We start from the raw sequence: 19,544 nt of genomic DNA on the forward strand, positions 1-19,544 counted from the left end.
GTTCCTGTGGAAGTGGATGAAATATCTCTGGGTAAGTGTATGGATAAGGCTTCTTAATCTGGAATCCAAGAGTCTAGGCGGACCTGCAAACCCCTTGATGATATCATATGAAAAGAAATCTTATATACATGTAATATACACATATTTTTTTCTGGGAGGAGAGATCAACAGAGAATCAAAGGGTTCTGTGAGCCCTCAAAAGCCATGAACCTCCAGTGTAGCTCAAGAGAGCAGTGGGTAATGAATGGAGACAATAAAAATAAAGGGAGGTCAGAGAAAAGACATGCAGGAAGGAGCCTGAGTGACCACATAAGATGATGGACTCATGCAAGTCCCAACAAGGGGTGATTCCAGAGGAGAGTGTTAAACGATTTGTGGTGCTAGAGAAGACTCTTGAGGGCCCCTTGGGCAGCAAGGAAATCAAACCAGTCAATCCTAAAGGAAATCAACCCTGAATGTTTGTTGGGTGGACTGAGGCTAAAGCTGAAGCTCCAGTTCTTTGGCCACCTGATGCAAAGAAGAACTGACTCACCAGAAAAGATCCTGATGTTGGGAAAGATTGAAAGCAGGAGGAAAAGGGGGTGACAGAGAGTGAGACAGTTGGATGGCACCCCTGACTCAATGAACATGAGTTTGAGCAAATTTGGGGAGATGGTGAAGGATAGGGGAGCCTGGCGTGCGGTAGTCCATGGGATCACAAAGAGTCGGATATGACTTGGCGACTGAATAACAACCTACATCAGGGAGCACTAATAAACATGACCACACCTGTTCCCTGGGATGAAAAATGGGAGGAGGATTGTTTTCGAGGAAGTGGTGAGGACAGAGCCAGATGGGGGCGGCCTGAGGAGGGAACAGCGCCCACCTACACACACTCAGCTGGGAGATCCCTCCCACCAGGTGCGGCTCTTCCTGTCTCCATCCCTCACGAATCTGGGCCACTCTAAACTTTCAAGGCCCTGTCACTGCTCCAGGGAGGACCCTATTTGAAGTGGGTTTTCCCAGCTACTCTCAGTCTCATTCCCCCTTTTTATCTTCTTTGTAAGAACTTTAAAAAAAACTGTGAATTTCTTATTCTTATTTACCTGCTTACTTGCATCTGACCTGCCTTCCACACTAGAATGGAAGCTGCCCGAGTCCAGGGCCTTGTGTCCCCTGTGGTTACCCTAGCCGTGAGCACAGGCTTGTACACACAGTAGGCCCTCGGCAGGCAGGGGAATGCGGGTGTGCCTGGCGGTCGGGATGTGAACACACTGCCGGATGTTTAGAATGACGGAGAGAGACCTGAGGGGGCAGTGGAATGGGGCTCGGACCGAGGAAGGAGGTTTAAAGATAGATGATGATTAAGGGAATTCCCTGGTGGTCCAGAGGTTAGGACTCAACACTTTCACCGTGGTGCCCCAGATTCAATCCCCAGTCAGGGAACTAAGATCCTACAAGCTGCAAGGCACAGCCAACAATTTAAACAATCATACAGAAAGAAAGAAGGCTGAGTTTGCACGCTGAGGGGAAGGATCGTAGAATGACGGTGTGCTGGATGATGACAGACAGCTAGGAGATAACTGATAGAGGAGATGGGGGAGGCTTTTGTGATGAGCCAGGGAGGGGGTGCCAGCCTCAAAGAGGGGGACCTGTCACATCCTCTAAACAAGAAGAACAAGGCAGCAACAGGGTGAAGGACTACATAAGATGGTAAATCCATAGACTGGCAGAATTGGAAGCAACATGACATCTGAGGGTATCACTTTCCTGGGGACTGGGGGGTGAGGTCATCTTCAGAATGAAGGCTGCAAAGCCTCCAGGAGAGACTCCAGCTGAGCAGCGAGGCAGACCCGGTTGAGTCACCACGATGGTCTTGGGTCAATTTACCATGTACCCCACAAGCAGGGAGGTCTATGAGAGCAGGACCGGACCTAGCTTTCACCACTTAGCCCCTGGCACCTTGAACAGTCCTGGCCTGCGGTCAGTGCTCAGTGCATATCTGTTGAAAGCACGGATGGGTGAGTGACAGAGGGAAGAGACAACGGGGCAAGGAGGCCATGTGCGGAGCCGGGCAGCATGGGGGCGCCTCTCGGGCACGGCTGGGCTGCCCGGGGGGCGGGGGGAGACTGAGCACCAAGGGTTTTGCTGAAATGAGGTGAGGTGGATTCATGGGAAGAGTAGGATGCAAGAGCATCAGAGGTGCTGATGAGAAGGCAGTTCAGACCGTTTGCCTGGCAAGAAAAGAAGCCACATTGGGAGGAGGTGACTGAGCAGGGGAAAGCAGAGGTGTGTGTGTGTGTGTGTGTGTGTGTGTGTGTGTGTGTGGGCATGCTGAGGGCAGTGCAGTGGGAGCTGGGTATGAGAGTGGGATACTGGTATTTAAGCTTTCCAAGGTGGGGCAGTTTCAGGTGATGACAAGGCGCAGGGTGCGGCCACAGGAGTGGGCAGCTGAAAAGACAAATGGAAGGTCCTTGGAGTGGAGGAGCTTGGAGGCTGGGGATGGACACTTTCCATGGGGACAGTCAAGCCACCCCACTCGAGCTGGAGAGAAACACTGTACCAAAGTCAGATGCTTGAGTCCTCACGGAGGAGGGGGGGAGGGGCTAGATGATGACATTTCACTCATCCATCTTCATTTATTCATTCAGGAAATATTCACTGTCGATTTGCTTTGCCTTCACAGGCAACCAGGCAGACAGGGGTCTTTCCCTGACCTACTCCGCCATCTCCAAGGACCACGCAGGTCTCCGCTTTCTGCGTCCCTTCCTGGGAGGGGGAAAGGGCGGTGCCCTGCTGGAGCCTCGGCCTCAGGAGCTTCTCCACGGACACAGAGGCCTCTGGTCTGGCCACACCGGTTTCCCCCGCAGACATCCTCGAGGTGGGGGCTCAGCACGAAGGAGGCGGGTTGACACGCAGCCAGTGTGTTTGTCCTGGAAGATGTCTCCAAGTTGCCTCCAGGCTCTGGGATCAGGGGGAGGACCTGGAGCACGCTGGGAGGTTGGGAGTGAGGAGAGCAAGGCACAGAGAAACAGCAAGCGCCCAAGGTGGGATGAGACGGGCTGGCCGAAGACATGAGGGTCCCCAAGGGCCTCCCAAACTCAGACACATGTCTCAGGGTCATCCCCCAACCCAGACCCATGGCACTCTCCCAAGGGATTTCAGCAGCTAGTCTCACTAACATCTGGAAAGTCCCACTTTGTCTGTCACTTCATCAACCTGGTTGACTCTTCAGCAGGTTTCCAAAACGCAGAGACTCGCGGAAAATTCATGCTGCTCCTCATGGCGGTTGCGTGTTGGGGACCCTCCTTCCTCTGTGACATTCTTATTCAAAACTCCCTAGGAGCGCAGTGCTCATTTTCCAAATGGATACCGTCCCGGTGTCAGTGTCACCAGATAAACCTATGGCGAGAGAAGATGGTCAAAGGGACCTTTACAACCTTCCTTTAAAGACTGCCAGGCAGGAGCCTCCTTTGTAGAGCCAGGGAACCGCCTGTGCTGTCCTCCCCACAGGCCAGGCCAAGGGGCGTGGACTCTCCCCTCGGCTGGCTGCAGGCTCTCAGTGGAATGCCAGGACGAGGAGGACAGGACCGGCCACTTCCTCCATCACTGTCACCTGTGCTCCGGCCTGCTGGCCAGGCGCAGGTCTCCAGGATCAGTTCGGGAAGAAGAGCCCACAGCACTAATCTTGGTGACTCAGATATAGGGTCTGGACGCACTAGATCATCTCCAGAGCTAGCTGCAGACTGAAGGCCAGAGAGGGGATGGGGGCACCTGGGCCAGGGTGCTCCCACTCCAGCCATGAACCCAGCAACTTGCTCCCCAAGATGTTGGCTGCACAATGCTGAGATCAAAGCAGAGTTCAGGACTCCGGGAATCTGACGCACTTGACCTCTGAGATTATTAAGCACAGCATGCTTCTCAGAACCTCAGGTTCAGCAATGTTTATCAGATGCTGACCAAGCCAAGGTTCACGGCTATGAATATTTATTGATCAAACTATTAGCTATCTGATGATATGTTTGTTGTGTCACAGACCGTATCAAGGTGATTATGAGAATTCACTCATTACACAGACCTTTACTGGCAGCCGTCCTTGTGAAGGTGGAGATGAGGACAAGAGTGAAGGCTGCTGATCCAACCCAGCAATGAGGACAGACAGACGGACTGCAGGCTCTTGGGCCACGGCTCTGAAAACCCTGAGAGAGGAATGGGAGGGAATCCAAACAAGGATTTAGAAAGGTTTCACCGGCAGGTCACGCTTGAGTGGCCTTGTTTGTTTTTCGGTTACCTTTTTGGTAAATGGTATTTGTGGTTGCTTTCTATATTTTAACAGCTTTCTTGACAAATATTTCACATACCATACAATTCACACATTAAATTACAATTCTTTTTTTTACACAGTTGTGCAATCATCGCCACACTCAACCTCACTTTTGCATCATCCCTCGGAGAAACTCTTAGCAGCCACTTTCCGTTTTCCTCTAACTCTTCCCCACCCCCTTGTTTTCCCCCAAACCCTAGACAACTACTCATCTGCTTTCTGCCTCAATGAATTGGCCTATTTTGGATATTTCACCTAAAGTGAATCATGACAATTTATGGTCTTCAGTGACTGGCTTCAGTGTTGTCAAGGTTCATTCATATTGAAGCAAGTGTCAGTGCCCCACTCCTTTCTGTTTGTTTTTTGCCTGGCTATCAGTTCCCTGACCTGGGACTGAAGCATGGCCACAACAATGCAAGCCCAGAATCCTAACCCCTAGGCCACCAGGGAACTGCCCACCCCTGCTCATTTTCATTGCCAAATAATATTTCATTGTGTGGATATGCCTCATTTTATTTACCTGTTCATCAGGCAATAGACATTTGAATTGTTTTGGGGTATTATGACTAATGCTGTTGTTCACATTTGTGTCCAAGTTTTTGTGTGTATGTAGTTTGAATTTCTTCACTATATACCTGGGAGTGAGGTTGCTGGGTCATCTGGTAACTGTGTTTAACATTTAAGAAACTACCAAACTGTTTTCCAAGGTGGCCGAGCCATTTTTTATTGCCACCAACAGTGTATGAGGGTCCCAAGTCATCTTATATCCTCATCAGCACTCGTTTTCCTTTTTTAAGTTCTAGCTCTCTTGGTGAGTGTGAAGTGGCATCACATAGTGGGCCCAACTTGGGTTCATGGTCATAAACTTAAAGTAGAATTGTAAGGGGGGGAAAACTCTCATCAATCCTGTCTGGGTCTCTGGCTGGGCCTAAGAATTAAACTGACACAGAACAAATTAACAGGAGAAAAGCATACAATTTTTTTAAAAAACCAAAGCAGGAAGCTTTTACATCTTTCAGACAAGCACACAATGAATTTGTGACAAATGGACAAGACAAAGGGGCTTATATGAGGGGTAGTAAATGGTGAAGAAGTAACCTTGGAAGATAAGGGTTAGTTTAACAAGGATGTTGGTACAGATCTTAGTCGCCAGCTCCCCCCCCCAACCCCCCCACGCTGCCCATCTTTAGTGATAAGAAAGTCTTTCTTCCCCCTGGATCAAGGAGGACACTTTCATAAGGGAGCTTTATCTCCTGCTTTCAGGAAAAAGAACAAGATCAGTGTCCTTCTTGCCCCTGATATTTCTTAAGTGCCTTTCATTCAAAGTAATCAATATGCCAAAGTGGCCTGTTTGGGGGTGAAATATTCCAGTCTCTGCCTCTATCTGCATGTCTTCTTCCCCATGTGTCTCTCTCTGTGTCTTCTCTTATGATAAATCCAGTATGATGTCATCCCAGTATCCTTAACTAATTATATCTTCAAAGACCCTTTTCGTAAATAATGTCCATCCCATAGACAGAGGAGTTGACAGCTACAGTCCATGGGGTCACAAAGAGTTGGACATGACTGAGCAAGCACAAAACTTCTGCATCTGAGATTCAGGTGGGTGTGAATTTCTGTTGGGGAGAATACTATTCCATCTGCTACAGGAGATGACAGTAAAGATGATAATGACCTAGAGGAATCAAAAGAAAGAAGACAAGTAGGCAGATTCAAGATATATTTTAATTAATTTATTTTAAAAAATTTCATTTGAGTATAGTTGGTTTGCAATGTTGCATTGGTTTCAGGTGTAGAGCAAAGTGAATCAGTTATATTAATACATAACCCACTCTTTTTCTTTAAGATTCTTTTCCCATATAGGACATTACAGAGGACTCAGGACTGAATAGAGTTCCTTGTGCTATAGAGTAGAACATGTAAAGTATGCTTTGGATTGGCTATTAAGAAGCTACTGAAATGAAGGACTGAAGAACAGAATGGAACACAAGAAAACATTCACTTCATGTTTTTCAAAGGTTGTAATAAAGCTAGGAAAGTCCTTTTGGGTTGCAACAGATATTTACTTATTTCCATATCTAAACATTTGAATGTTTGCTATATGCCAGGCCATGTTTGGGCTTCTCTCATGGCTCAAATGGTTAGGAACCTGCCTGCAATGCCTAAGACCCAGGTTCGATCCCTGGGTCAGGAAGATCCCCTGGAGAAGGGAATGGCAACCCACTCCAGTATTCTTGCCTGGAAAATCCCATGGACAGAGGAGCCTAGTGGGCTACAGTCCATGGAGTCACAAAGAGTCGGACATGACTGGGTGACTAACACACACACACACAGAGGCCATTTTTATTGTACTTCTGGTGGCGCAGTGGTAAAGAATCCACCTGCCAGCGCAGGAGATGAAAGAGACGTGGGTTCCATCCCTGGATTGGGAAGATCCCCTGGAGAAGAGAACGGCAACCCGCTCCAGTAGTCTTGCTTGGAAAATTCCATGAACAGAGGAGCCTGGTGGGCTACAGTGCAGTTGGTTGCCAAGAGCAGGGCACGACTGAGCGACGAAGCACGTACACGTCAAAAACAACAACAGGCCCTTGGTGTCCCCGAGTTATAGGTGAGGAAATCTGACTACAGGAGCTTGTACTTGGAAAGGGCACAGCTGATCCATGCCAGAACTGGAGACTTGAGGTCAGATCCTCTCAAGTCCAAGGCAGAGCTTGAAACGCTGGTGGGTTCTCTTTGCTGGAGCCGGGAGACTCCTCCTTAAGTTCTGGCTGCTTCTTCCTTCCTCCTGGGTTAACTGCATCAAAGACACGTGAGACATGACTGAATGCATGAGTGACAGACGGGGCACGTGTTTACAACTGGGCAGAATCAGTATCTTCCAAAATAACCTAGGAGGTGGGGGAAAGGAACTTGGAAATGAGAAACAAAAGAAGACAAAGAGGCCAAGGAGAGAGAGGGGCTTTTTAAGGCTGCTGATACTCAGAGCACACCTTGACTGACGACTGGTAGGGACCGGTCGCTGAGCCCTGTTGTTTAATCTTCAGAAAAAAGTTACAAAACATGAACGATTACTATCCCCACTTTATAGCCCCCTGAGCCCAAGTAACTGTGCAAGTTCACTTGGCTGATGAGTGAAAGAGCCAGGAATTGAACTCCACATAGTGGGTTAGAAGCTGCTTCTGTGGACTGGAGGAGTCATTTAGATATTGTCGTGTAACACTCAGAAGAATGAAGTTCAAATCCCAGGCCTACCATTGACTGTACTCTCAGTCGACTCACTCAATCTCCCTGGGCTTGTTTCCTCATCTGTGAAATGAGGATCATGGCACTTCTTGAATGTTTATATCTCATTTTTATGCGTGTGCCACATCCTGCTCCGCGTTTTGTATTCATGGCTTCATGAGTCGGGACAGCTCGAAATTCTGTTTACCATGCTTGTTTTGCTCTACCACGGGTCTGAAAACTGATTTATTTTTGCAAACTCCACGGAGGCTGGAAGATACTGGGAAAAAAAAAAACAACTTGTTAAATGAAATGAACACTTATCTCTGTGTACTTGAGTAAAGGAGTCATGAGAATTCTTCGGCCTTATTTTCTTCAAGAAAAAAAATGAACACCATCAGGACGCTGTCCTTAAAATCACAAGGGTATTGGCTGGATGACAAAATGTAGATCAAAGTACTCTGAGTCCCTGGAGAAAGATGTCGGGCAATAACAAGGGATTATTATAATATGCCAAACGTAATGGCAAATAATATGCCAAACGTAAACCCCTAGAGACCTAAGAAAGCAGAGGGAGTGAGAGGTGAAGGGAACCTTTACTGAGCACAACTGGTTCTCGGGCTCCGACTTTGGTGCTTCGAACACTGTTTTCTTTCATCCTCACAGCAGGCCTGAAAGGTGAGCATAATTGCCCTCCTTTTTAAACATAGGAACCCTGTAGCTCAGCGAGGTTAAGCAGTTTATCAGATTATCTGATTCCAAAACCTAATCTCTTCCTACAACCCCATGCTGACACTCCAGGGACAATTCAGCTTGCATTTTTCTCCTCTAGAGACCTGTCCCTTCAGAAAAACTTCCCTGGGTCCTTCTCAGCAAAGTCTAAAAAAATCTACCCAAGCCGATTGCAGGTGGAATCATGCATCTTTGAAAAGAGTTGTCTCCATGCAGTAAGGAAGAGGGTACCGTGTGGGAGAGGCCAGTGGATAACAGACCAAAAACACCAGCCTTGTCCTTCTGGTTCCCAAACCTGATGGGACTGTTTCCTTCTGCACAATTTAGCTGGCTCAGTGCACAGCCAGTGACAGCTGCAGAAATATTTCTGGAATATTTAGCCAAAGCCAAATTCATAATACGCTAGAGATGATTCAAGGCTGATGGCATTTCCTCCCCGGCCTTTTTTTTCCCTGGGAAGAGATAGCACTCTTGAACCTGGGTTGTAACCTGGGTTCTTCCAGAATTAAAAAAGGTCTATAAACCTTTTTTAATTTTCATAACCTGGGGGTATTTTATAAATGTTGGTCAAGGCACTTCAACTTAGAGCAGCTTTTAGAGACTTTGGGAGTGGGAGGTGGAGAATTTGAACATGGGTGTTAAATGCTGCTTCAGGCTAATATATGGAAGGAAACCACTTTTGTTCTATTGATGTATGGGATGGGAATGCTGTTTTGTATTCTCCTAATATTCTAAAGGGGGCTTCCCTTGTGGCTCAGCTAGTAAAGAATCTGCCTGCAATGTGGGAGACCTGGGTTTGATCCCTGGGTTGGGAAGATCCCCTGGAGAAGGGAAAGGCTACCCACTTCAGTATTCTGACCTGGAGAATTCCATGGAGTCCATGGGGTCCATGGGGTCGCAAAGAGTCGGACACGACTGAGCAACTTTCACTTCACAATATCCTAAAGGATCAGCTCTACAACTTTTGGTTGATGTCTCTCTCTTTCTGTTAAAGAGTGATCTCACTTTATAGGGAAACAGGAGAATAATACCTCGATTCAAAATGGATAAGTACAAATAGTGTCTTGAAAACTGCAAATCAAAAAGCCCTGGGGCAAGACAGTTGTTTCTGTCTCTCTCAGTCTCTCTCTCTCTCTTTTTTTTTTCTTTAAGATGTAAGTTGTTAAAAAAAAAAAAAAAAGATGTAAGTTTTTCAGCAAGATCTCTTTGTCTTTGAAATCAAATGTATCTGACTCAAGTTCTGGTGTGGTAAATTAGTGATAACATAGACTGATAAATTTATTTTTATCTCTAAAAAGCAATCCATAGCAGGATGCCAAACTTTATGTATAACATATAATCTCAGTCATGTCCTAAAGCCCATATTTGTATATATGAATATACATTAAAAAAAAATAACAGAGGCAATTTGAACGTTAACAGTGGTTATTTTTAAATTGTGGAAATATAGCCTTTGAGCTCTAGAGCCTGTACTCTGCAACAAGAGAAGCCACGGCAATGAGAAGCCCAAGCACCACAACCAAGGATAGCCCCCACTCGCTGTAACTAGAGAAAACCTTCACAGCAACGAAGACCCAGCACAGCCAACAATAACTAAATAATTAAGTGGTTTTTTAAAAAAAAAATGCAAAAGACCAGAAAGATTGCAGATTCTGAGTAAGATGAGCAAGACTACAGTCCTTATTCTTTTCTTAATCAGATGTCCTAGAGTTAATTCGTGTCAGACTTTTATTTCACCAAAAAAGAGGAAATCAGATTTATAAAAAGAAAAGGATTCACAAGCAAAGTTGGGGACACTTCTAAACACGTTGCCCAATCTCTAAGAAGCCAGGTCTCTGAACAAGGAAGGATGGGAAAACCTGGACTGAGATGGAAAGCACAGGTTCTCACAGTGAGGACCCAGGCCTGCCTGCAGGCTTTCTGGGAGCAGTCAGAAGGACATGGGATTTGGATCAGAGGCCTGAGTTCCACTCACAGCATTGCCACTTATCATCATGTGACACCAGCAATTCCAGCGACATCTGTGGGCATTGATGCTGTTCATGAAAGAGGTCTGCTCCCAACTCTGTGTGTTAGTTGTTCAGTCACGGCCAACTCTTTGCAACGTCATGGGCTGAAGCCCACCAGTCTCCTCTGTCCATGGGATTCTCCAGGCAAGAATACTGGAGTGGATTGCCACTCCCTTCTCCAGGGGATTTTTCTGACCCAGCAACCGAGTCCAAGTCTTTTGCATTGCAAGCAGATTCTTTACTATCTGAGCCACCAGGGAAGCCTGACTCTAGGGATCTGTCTTCCTTGGCTGGAAAGAATGGCATTCCAGATAAAGTCCAAAATACGAGACCCCACGTCAATGTACAACCAGGCCACTCCTTCCTTGGAATTGCCACTTAACCATCCTGCACACACTGGGTTTCCTCATCCTTGGTTTCAGGTGTCCTCCCTCGGGAGGGAGTGTCGCAAGGACTGACTAATGCGCTCGCGTGTCCCAATCACGATGATACAGTGGACAGCTGCAGGGAGTTCCTACCTGCCAGTCCCAGCTCTACAATAGGATTGCAGGGCCATCCTGCCCTGACTTTAAAAGTCACCTTTCCGTCCTGCATCTGGGGTTCTTACGCTTTAGGCTTCTTTCCAGAGGTCTGAGAGCATACCCTGTAGCAGGTGGCCAGTCTGGCTAACTTCATGCGGCAAGGGGGAGTCCACACTCAGGGACGCAACTGAAACTTCTTCAACATCCTCTCCCTCCTAAAAAATAATTTAGAGATTTTAATCTTTCCCAGAAACCACTGAAAATATCCGCGAAAAAGGATGCACTAAAGTTTCCTCCTAGCCTCCAGAGAAAATGGATTCTTAGAGGTGTGTGTGTGTGTGTGTGTGTGTGTGTGTTTCCTTTTCTTTAAACACTCACACGTTAATTTCTGGGGGGTTCCCTCTCTTGTTTTCAAACAGCACGGATTGTGAGCTCAAACCGCGTTTCTACGCGGTAGTTTTATTGATAAATTCCTTCTATAGTCACTGCGATTACAAAGGCGGTCAAGTCCGGTGGGCGCGCCCTGAGGTGGAGAGTTTCCTTGGCAACCGAGTGCAAGCTCACACCCACGTCCAGAGGAAGACTGTTCCTCTGCGCAGGTGAGTGTTCCAAAACATAAATGAACCTGTCGTGGCGCTTTCCACAGGGCAGTTCTGTCTGTTAGTGATCCCCCTTGAGACCCGGTCCCCGGTTGCTGTCCAGGGATGGAGTAGAGGGTGGAGAGACGCGAGGAGGGCAGGTGTCCGGGTCCCCAGCGCCTTCCTTGTTTCTCTCGGTCGTCCGCTCTGCTCCGTCGCGGGGTTGGGACCCCCGTCTGATGCTCTCCAGAATCCCTCCGGTCCCCAGTCCAAGCCGATCGGGGTTCGGGGATCTGGCCAAGAAGCGAAGGGAACGGATCCGCCGCCCCCTCGCGCGGCACGGTGGCCCCAGCTGCCCCGCGCCCCGACCCCGGCGGCGGCGGGAGGCGGGCTGCCTGGTATGCAAATACCCGGCGGGGCGGGAGCCGCCTCCCGCTCGTATAAAAGCTCGGGGCGGGGCGCGGCGCAGAAGCCGCTGCCTCCCGGGAGCCGGCCGTGCGCTTTGGCCCAGCGCCCGCCCACTGCCTCCCCGCGCGGCCCGCGGGCTCCCAGTAAGGACGCGCGGCGGCTCGAGGACCCGAGGCGGCGAGGGGACAGGGCGCGCGTCGCGACCCGGGGGACCAGAGAGAGCTGCCCGCGTCCCCTTGGTCCCCGCTCCTCCTCGACCCACGCGCGCCCTCCACGAGCTTTCTCCGTGGGAACCCGGGAGTCGGCTCTTCTGCTGCGCCCTCCCAGGGGCCGGGGCAGGTGGCATCTCCTCGGGGCCTGTTTGTCGCCAGGCCATCAGCGATCAAAAGCGAAAGGAACTGCGTTCGGTGTGCGCGAGGTTAGGAGGGGTGAAGATTCTCCCGGAGTGGAGGGAGACGGGGGTCGACCAGAACGATGGGACTTGCACTATGGGACTCTGGCTGTAATTATCCTGGGGTTTTTCGTGACCATCCGGGGAGCTGCTTTGGGAGGCGATGGAAGGGAGGAATAAGCCGAGGGGAGAAAGGTGTGGGTGTGTACACGTTTGAATGAACAGAACGAATCGAGTTTAGACGCTGGACAGAAACTTCCAACCAGACTCAGCATGTTACCCACCTCTGCAGAGTAGACACCTAGTCTTGTGGGAAAATGACTTTAATATTCCCCTCTCTTTCCCTCCCCCGCCCCAACCTTAGTTTACAAAAAGAGGTTTTTCTGAAGTCTTTTTTTTTTTTTTCGTATTTATTTGGCTGCACTGGGTCTTAGATGCAGCATGTGGGATCTAGTTCACCAAGTCCCTGCCCTCCCCAACCCTGCATTGGGAGCGTGAATCTTAGCCATTGGACCACCAGAGAAGTCCCTTGAAGTCTTTTAAAATTAGCATCAATCTCAAGGTTGGTTGGTTACGATATGGGTTTGCCCAGGCTGCCCTTTGTGGAAGTGCCTCCTCTGTGGTTCCTGCATCCTGGCACACACACAGTCCCAGGAGAGGGTGAAAAACAGTCCAGGAGGTGCCCAAACCCAGGCTACTGTCCCCTGCTTTGTGATATCCCATGTGGGTCTTTCTCTGGAATAGGAGAGACAGAAACCTCAATCCTCCTCCTCCTCCCCTCAAAACCGGTCAGAATCACCCGAGGGAAGGAGGATATTTGGGAGTCTTTGTGAAGACCCGAGGGCTTTCCAGGTGTAGATAAGCCTGGGGCACATGGCTGTCCTTGGAGCCATAGAATCTGAACTGGAAGGTCATAGAAGGAATGGGAAGTGGGAAAAGTGGAGAAGATTAATTTTGAGGGAAGGGAGTGGTGAAGAGGTAGAGATATTTGACACTTGTTTCCTCCTGTTTCTGTTTGTGTGTGTTGCTGTGGTTCTGGTTAGCAGCTGGATCAAAGAAGACTGGAAACATGTCGGAGTTTTGGTTAATTTCTGCCCCGGGAGATAAGGAAAATTTACAAGCCCTGGAGAGGATGAACACAGTTACCGCCAAGTCCAACCTGTCTTATAACACCAAATTCACAATTCCTGACTTCAAGGTACAATTTCCTGGGGAGGAGGAAGGAGGTCATGGGCTGGGGTGGGTGTCTTCTGGAAAGCCAAGGAGAAAAAATATGTCAAAGGCACCAACGCTGGGGTTCAGCCTGGGTGTGAGGCTGGACAAGGGGGTTCCAGATGGGACTGGCCTGGGTGGGGGCTTCACGAATAGTCCCAAATGAACTGTGGTAACTGTGGACACAGAGCCACGGACAGAACGAGCAGGAGACAAGGGTGTGGCTAGCAGTGTCTTCAAAAGGTGGAAAGGGTGTCTTACACACTTGGGTCCTCAGGAGTTGTTCTCAGATCCTTTCTGTCTTCAACATCTAAGAAAACCAACATGGTTTAAATGTGCAAGCTTGGAGATGTTCATCCTTGATTGCGTTCTTGGGCTGGGAGCAGGATGGGCAATCCAGCATCCCTCTGGTTCTGGTGGAGAGAGAAGGAAGGAGGTTCACTGATAACTACGTAGATGGCGGAAAGAGACTTTAAAATGAAACAGACATGACAGAGGAGCAAGATATGTGAAATCTTTAAAAAAAAAATTTGGTAATCCTTTAAAAATTTATTTATTTGGCTACACTGTGGGATCTTTAGCAAACTCTTCAGTTCAGTTCAGTTGCTCAGTCATGTCCGACTCTTTGCGAACCCCATGGACTGCAGCACACCAGGCCTCCCTGTCCATCACCAACTCCCAGAGTTTACTCAGACTCATGTCCATTGAGTCAGTGATGGCATCCAACCATCTCATCCTCTGTTGTCCCCTTCTCCTCCCGCCTTCAGTCTTTCCCAGCATCAGGGTCTTTTTCAAATGAGCAAACTCTTAGTTGTGGCAAATGGGATCTTAGTTCCATGATCAAGGACTGAACCCAGGCCCGCTGCACTGGGAGCGTGGAGTCTTAGCCACTGGACTACCAGGGAAGTCCCTGTAGTCTTCTTAACTTCAAAAAGAGTAGACTGTTTGCCATCTTTCCTCCAGGAGAAGAAGCATAAGGCAGTCTTTCTGCCCTACAAATCTCTCTTGGGATCTGGAGTGCGTGTGTGCTAACAGTCAGTCCTGTCCGACTCTTTGCAACCCCATGAACTGTAGCCTACCAGGCAAGAATACTGGAGTGGGTTGCCATGTCCTCCTCCAGGGGATCTTCCCAACCCAGGGATCACACCTGCATCTCTTATGTCTCCTGCATTGGCACGTGGGTTCTTTACCACTAGCGCCACCTGGGAAGCCCAGGTTCTGGAGGCATGTTGCTAAGCGCCCAGAGGCAGTTCTTCTAGTGAATTGCTATATAATCCTCTTTTAAACCTCAGTTTGCCTCTCTGGCAAAAGAGCTGCATAGTTGTTGGTGAGGCTACTGCATTTAACAGAGTTTATGGACTGGGATACTGGAGGCCTGTACACCACAACTTTAAGTGCATCGGTCACCACTCCCACATTATAGATCAGGACGGGCTGTGAGGAAGGAAACTGGGGCTGTGGAACTGGTAAGCAGCAACACTGGCTTCTGAGCTCATTTCTTGATGATTTTTCCAGCCTGCTGTTGTTTGTCCATGGTCACATATGTGAAGCTTAGTAAATGAAGCATCCACTCATTGCTTACTTACTACATGTGAGGCATTGTATTAGCCCAAGGGTACAAAGATTTAAAGAAGACATGACTTCTGCCTAAAGTTACTTAAAATCAAGTCCTCTGAAAAGGAATAACACTTCTAGGAATATCCAGGGTTCGTGGTTTCCTAATTACTTCTCAATGTCTGATGGGTGGTTGATGACGTGAGAATGAACTTTTTCCTTCTGATTCTGTGAGTAGGCAATATGATTTTGGACATGGTAGCAATTTCCACATGAAGAAACAGGTCGTCATAAGTAACCTATCCTGAAAAGAAAAGGACTTTCCTAAATGAGAGCTGGAGGTAAAGCTGGGCTTGCCCCAGAAAGGTCAATGTTAATAACAGCAGAGAGGGCCAGACAGAAGGCTTGGCCATACTAACTTGGAGGAGAAAAGGCTTTCAGAAATGGTAACTTCCTCGATTGGCTTTTTGTCACATCTTTTCCTTAGCTCTGAGGATTAATCCCCTGAAGAGCAAACTGTCCTTCTCTTTTTCTGTCGTTTCTTTTTAAATTTTATCCCACTCAGTTATGTGGGATCTTAGATCCTCAACCAGGGTTCAAACCTGCGCCCCCAGCATTGGAAGTGTGGAGTCTTAAGCACTGGACTGCTAGGGGAGCCCCCTAGACTGCCATTCTTAGAGGAAAGTGAGCTGAGGCCAGACCAGGACACATAATCACTCCTGCCTGTGGCTGAAATGACAGTTTATCCTCTTGGCCAAAAAATAAAATAATAGTAATAACAATAATATTCCCAAATCCACTGGTTTCTCTTGAGAGCCCTTCTCAGTTTCCAGTCTGACCGTTGACCAAGGAAAACTAAGTCAAGGTGGAAGTTAGAGAATTCCCTGCCCTGGAGTTGAAAGGGCACTCTCCCACCCCCCTGCTACAAAGTCTGAGCCCCTAACTTCTCTCCCATCTTTCTAGGTGGGGACCTTGGATTCCCTTGTCGGCCTCTCTGATGAGCTGGCGAAGCTCGATATCTTTGCTGAAAGGTAAAATATTTCTTATTTACTACATACAAGTGAGAATGTGCCAGTGTTGTCAGAAGACACAGTGCTTTCGCTTTGGCTGGCCCCAGACGTCACAGGAAGAGCCGGGTGGGTCTTCGTGAGGGTGCAGGAGACCTTGAGGAGATTTGCTTGCTCAGGCAGCATGTTTTTTTAGGGGGGCTGCCCTTCAGAGGACTATGGAATAAGGTGCTGAAACACTTAGAAAAATATGATGCAGCTTACCCCTGCCAAAAGCTTTTCAGTTTTTTTTGTTTGTTTGTTTGGTTTTGTTTTTGTGGGAACATACGCACATGCACATCATTAAAAATTCAAATTACAAAGAAAGACTGTCCAGTAAAATCTGCTTTTTTCTCACCTGTTTTCCAGTTTCCTGTCCCCTTGTTTTCCCTCTTTTAAGGCAATGTCATTATAATTTTTAGGAAAGCCTTCCAGAGACAGTCTGTACCTGTAGCAATAAATATGAGCATATTCTTAAAAATAATTTTATACAAATGATAGCATATATCTTGCACCTTGTTTCCCTGCCCTGAAACCCATTTCTTAGAGATAGTTTCATGTCAGCCCATAATTATAAAAAACCAGCTGTATTACCTTGACTAAATGTAACCTAATTTATTTGAATTTTCCTATTGATGGACATTTAAGTTTTCTAGTGTTTTGCTATTACAAACAATGCTGTAATGACTGTCCTTTTTTGTACTTCTTTGTGCCCATGTAGAAGTGGGATAATTATTTTAGAGCCTTAAAATCATTTATTTTAAAAAATTATTACAAACCTGGTACATAATCATTGGGAAATATTTATGGATCATTATTGTTGTTAATTCACTAAGTGACATCCAACTCTTTTCGACCAGGCTTCTCTGTCCATGGGATTCACACATTTTACATGCTTTTCCCTTCATATGTTATTCTTTGGATCTCACCGTTATTAATCCACTGTAATGTTACACCATATGGATTTGCCATAATTTATCTTTCAGGTCGATTTTAAATAATAATACTACCTTGTCTTGGTGTAGATAAAACTCTGTGGTTTAACGACTGTTTGCACTTGGTTCTAAGAAAAGTACAGATGAAATAGGTGACAAAAGAGTCTTCAGGGGCCAGGGCATGCACCTACCACTCTGCATGTCCAGGGGAGACTAGGTTTTGGCTGCTTGATCCTCTGTAGAGGGTTTCCTTTTTTTTTTTTTTTGCTTGTGCTGGGTCTTCATTGCTTCGTGGGCTTTTCTCTACTTGCAGCTAGTTGGGTTTATTCTCTAGTTGCAGTGCAAGGCCTTCTCATTGCAGTGGCTTCTCTTGTTTCAGAGCACAGGCTTCTTCAGTATTTGCAGCGGGTAGGCTCGGTACTTGTGACACAGGGGCTTAGTTGCTCCCAGGCATGTGGGATCTTCCTGACCCAGGGATCGAACCCATGCCTCCAGCATTGGCAGGTGGATTCTCTACTACTGAGCCACCCACGGTTGCCTATTTTCAGGGACTGTGGACATGTGCTTTTATTACCTTCTCAGGGGAATGGTGATTTGGATGCTGTGGCCTTTTCTGATTCATTTTAATGGAAATTGTAGATCTAGGATTTCTAGTGATCATACTAGAGGTTTCTGATCTGCAGCTTGGTGCAGTGGAATGGTGATTTGGATGCTGTGGACTTTTCTGATTCATTTTAATGGAAATTGTAGATCTAGGATTTCTAGTGATCATACTAGAGGTTTCTGATCTGCAGCTTGGTGCCATGAGCTGGAAATTACATTTTCTGTGTTCTACTTGCTGTTCAGCCACCCATCACCTAAGAATAAAAAGAAGCCCTTTGTTAGTAACATTTTGCTCTGTGTGGGATGTTGGACTAACCACATAAAGGCAATCCTAATCATCAAGTAGTTTGTAGCTCACAGTCCTCGAGAAAGAAAACCTTCACCTTCCTCATCTGTAAAATGGGATAGTGGTGATCATCTCTGTGCTTTCAGGGAAGAGTGAAGGGGAGTCAAATCATGTTGAATCAAGAATGATCAAATCCGAGGACGTGTTCTAAGAATCACTGACATCCAAGAAACCAGTGGGTCGGTCCCTTAATATCAGCTCCTTTCGAAGGCTGCTCCACCCATGGGGAGGTGGGTCTGACAGATACCGAGGAGCCTGGCCCACTATTCTGGACTGGCGATGCCTTTTCGTGGCAGCCCTGACAAGCAGCAGGATGCTGTGCAATAAAGGTGCAGCAGCATTGGCCTAAGAGTAAATTGTTAAAAAAAAAGAAAAAGTGTGAATTGTTCCTAGGCCTGCTGTAGAAATGACAACTAGTCAGTATTTTAATTTTTCTGGACCTTTCTTTGCTACCGGTTTTCTTCCTTAAAAAGGTGCATGTCCTTAACCTCTGCCTTATTCACCAGAGCCCTTTCTATCTCTCATAAAATTCTGTGATCTTAGATTATTATCACTTCCACTTTCCTTTTTTGTTTGTTTTTTGGTTTGGTTTTTTTCAGTAGTCCTGTGCCTATTGGTTACACAAATTACTTGTGTTTAAGAAAATAATGAGCAAGGCAGATTAAGGCTGTAATTGTGAAACAGAACCTGAATGAGAGTTGTTTTTTTTTTAATATATAAACAGAGTGAGGTACGGCAGAATGAAAATCACTGTGCCTTGTTATTTTTTTCTTTGTGGGTGCATATTCCCAAGAGCCTTCCTATCAGGAGAAGAAAAGTGGTGTGGACTGAACACCCTGAAATTCTTATTTTTAGCATTCATCCAGTCTAGAGGTCAGATAACTTTTGTTTGGGGATAAATGCTGGAGCTTCTGGGGTAAAATAATGGGAAACACTGATAAAATACAGAGATCAGCTTCAGTTAGAAGGACCCAAGTGTTATTAGATAAATAAAGGCTAGCTGGGAATGTAACCCAGGCAGCATGAACCCGTCAACACTGCTTCTGGTTAGGAGAGCAGAGAAGGATCTGGAGTTTTCAAGGTGTATTGTTTCCATCTCCTTTTATTATTTATTTACTTGGGGCACTAGAGTGTTTTTCCGTGTAGCTGGAAGGCAGTTTTTGCTTGCTTACTGGAGCCTTCCTTTTATTTTTGATTGATTGCCCCATACCATCTTTGGTAATTTACCCTGTGTTTACATTTTGATTCACGAACATTTGAGAAACCAAATGATTTTTCCTTGAAAAGAGCCCTCCCTCCCTCCCCCTCCTTTTTTTTTTTCCCCTTCTATGTTTGAGTTCTCAGTATCTTAGCCTGTTTTGTGGTGCTGGTTAAAATATTACATTTCACTGGCACTTGGGCTGTCAGACGCACCTCGTGAGTTTCTTTGGTGCTTTGGTGACTGTCACCTGCCCCTGAGAGCATTTCCTGGCCTGTGGAGTCGCTGGTGGATTTTCTTTAACCACATGGTTCTGTGAAGCTGACTGTGGGCTGGCTGATGAAAGATTCCATATCCGAATGTGGATGTCTGTTTAGTGATGCGGGTCTCAGAGAGTCAGCTCTTCAAAGGGCACTCTAGAGACAAGCAAAATATGTTACCCAAGCTTCTCTTCTCTGCCCCTGCAAGAATATCAGGTCAAGATTA

The 19,544-nt window shown here is 47.0% G+C and overlaps 1 protein-coding gene across 12 annotated transcripts in view; it reads left to right on the forward strand.

The window, feature by feature from the left end:
* ATP6V1C2 (ATPase H+ transporting V1 subunit C2) overlaps nucleotides 1-19,544 on the forward strand; it is an 83,216-nt gene that overhangs the window by 14,717 nt on the left and 48,955 nt on the right. For 2 of the 12 annotated variants that reach the window (XM_043917071.1, XM_043917072.1), the window contains exons 1-2: nucleotides 13,208-13,362; nucleotides 15,894-15,961. In XM_043917071.1, the coding sequence (XP_043773006.1) occupies nucleotides 13,234-13,362; nucleotides 15,894-15,961 (197 nt within the window). In that variant the 5' untranslated portion in view covers nucleotides 13,208-13,233. Of the gene's footprint in view, nucleotides 1-10,782; nucleotides 11,114-11,248; nucleotides 11,387-11,860; nucleotides 12,192-12,610; nucleotides 12,727-13,207; nucleotides 13,363-15,893; nucleotides 15,962-19,544 lie in introns of those variants that run through there. The other 10 variants (XM_043917074.1, XM_043917073.1, XM_043917077.1 and 7 more) reach the window with 10 other exon arrangements.

Source organism: Cervus elaphus, chromosome 11 (assembly GCF_910594005.1).
Source record: "Cervus elaphus chromosome 11, mCerEla1.1, whole genome shotgun sequence".
NCBI classification, from domain to species: Eukaryota; Metazoa; Chordata; class Mammalia; order Artiodactyla; family Cervidae; genus Cervus; species Cervus elaphus.